Source organism: Nicotiana tabacum, chromosome 3 (assembly GCF_000715075.1).
Source record: "Nicotiana tabacum cultivar K326 chromosome 3, ASM71507v2, whole genome shotgun sequence".
In the NCBI taxonomy this organism is placed as follows: Eukaryota; Viridiplantae; Streptophyta; class Magnoliopsida; order Solanales; family Solanaceae; genus Nicotiana; species Nicotiana tabacum.
In genome coordinates this window covers 685542-687287 of record NC_134082.1, presented here as the reverse complement: position 1 = coordinate 687287, position 1746 = coordinate 685542, and the positions used below count along the sequence as shown (strand labels likewise).

The 1746-nt window shown below is 37.2% G+C and overlaps 1 protein-coding gene across 1 annotated transcript; it reads left to right on the top strand.

Moving 5' to 3' along the window:
• The first annotated feature begins 449 nt into the window (after positions 1-449).
• On the top strand, positions 450-839 carry LOC142179612 (uncharacterized). Its single transcript, XM_075250611.1, has one exon. It carries the CDS (start codon positions 450-452, stop codon positions 837-839), a length of 390 nt encoding a protein of 129 aa, XP_075106712.1.
• Positions 840-1746: the final 907 nt, after the last annotated feature.

The window sequence follows — 1746 nt, the reverse complement described above, 5'->3', positions numbered from 1 at the left end:
GAAGGAGGAAGGAAAATACCACCTAATCCTAAATCTTTATGAAGATAGCTACTTGGAATGTGAGGGGCTTCAATAAGATACATAAGCAAAAGGAGATGAAAACTTTCTTGAAAAAACAAAAAATCAGTCTTATAGCAATAATAGAACACAGAGTACAGAATAATAAAGAAAAAGAGATAATCAATAAATGTGCACCTGGATGGAGTTGGTGTTCCAATAGATCAGCTAGTGAGAAAGAAAGAATATGGATTCTATGGGATACTGATAGTATCCAGTTCACTTTGATTCAGACCCATGCTCAGTACATCCATGGCATAGTTCAAAATAGCTGTTCTAGCAAACAGTTTGCTTTTATAGCTATTTATAGATTACATACCATTGCTCATAGGTGTGACATGTGGGAAGCTCTAAGAAGGATAGAGGCTCAGATGACTAACTCCTAGCTAATCATGGGGGACTTTAATGCAATAATGGGCATTGAAGATAGGGTGAATGGCACAGTAGTACAGGAAAATGAGATCAAAGACTTTAGATCTCTAATGGAGGAATGCAGACTAAATGAACTTGGAACTGTGGGTAGATCTTATACATGGACAAACAGTCATGTATATAGTAGAATTGACAGGGCTTTAGTCAATGCTCACTGGATGATAAACATGCCTCCAATGCAAGTACATGTAATGGACCCTCAGTTTTCTGATCACTCCCCATTGTGTATAGAGCTGGAAGCAGAAACGGAACATAAAGGGAAACCTTTCAAATTTTTTAATTGTCTTGCTGAACACCCAAGCTTTGAAAGTATAATTAGAGAAGGATGGAATAAGGAAACAGGAATATGAAGGATGTCTGGTACAATTTGAAGAGTATCAAACCAAGCCTTAAGAGTCTGAACAAAAGGGAGTTTGCCAGTACAACAAATAAGGTTCAATAATTAAGGGAGCTGCTAGTCAGTATTCAAGCACAGATGAGAACCACTACAACAACAGCTGACATGTTTGAATCAGAGAGAAACACAAAGAAGCAATTGGAGAAATGGAGTACAATAGAGGAGAGCATCTACAGACAAAGATTTAGAATCCAATGGCTCCAATTGGGTGATTCTAACACAGCTTTTTTCTTTGCAAGCATGAAAGGGATACCAACACAGAATCAGATCAAATTCCTAAATGATGAAAAGGGAAGACTGATCAATAAACCTGAAGATATTGAACAAGAAATAGTGGGGTTATACAAAGGATTGCTAGGGAGATCCACCAATAGCATACCTGCTATTAACCCTAGTATAATGAGGAAAGGACTAGGACTTACAAGATCTCAGCAACTACAACTTATAGCTCCTTTCAATAATGAGGATGTGATAAAGGCATTGCAGGGGATATGAGATTCAAAGGCACTATGTGGAGATGGTTTTAACGCATATTTCTACAATAAGACATGGCACATAGTTGGTAAGGATATTACAAAAGATGTGTTAGAGTTCTTTAATGAAGGGATAATATATAAACCACTAAATAGCACAACTATCACTCTGATCCCAAAGGTGAAGAATCCTTCTTCTGTCAAACAATTCAGACCAATATCTTGTTGTACCATCATTTATAAGATCATTTCCAAGATGCTCACAAGCAGATTACAAACAGTAATGGGGTCCCTTATATATATGAGCCAAGCAGCATTTGTACTAGGCAGAATACTGAGTGATAATGTTTTATTGAGGCATGAACTTGTTAAAGGATACGGGAGGAA

What these genes read in the sequence shown, in the direction of transcription:
- LOC142179612 (XM_075250611.1), top strand. Translation starts at nt 450, where the DNA reads ATGGGGGACTTTAATGCAATAATGGGCATTGAAGATAGGGTGAATGGC.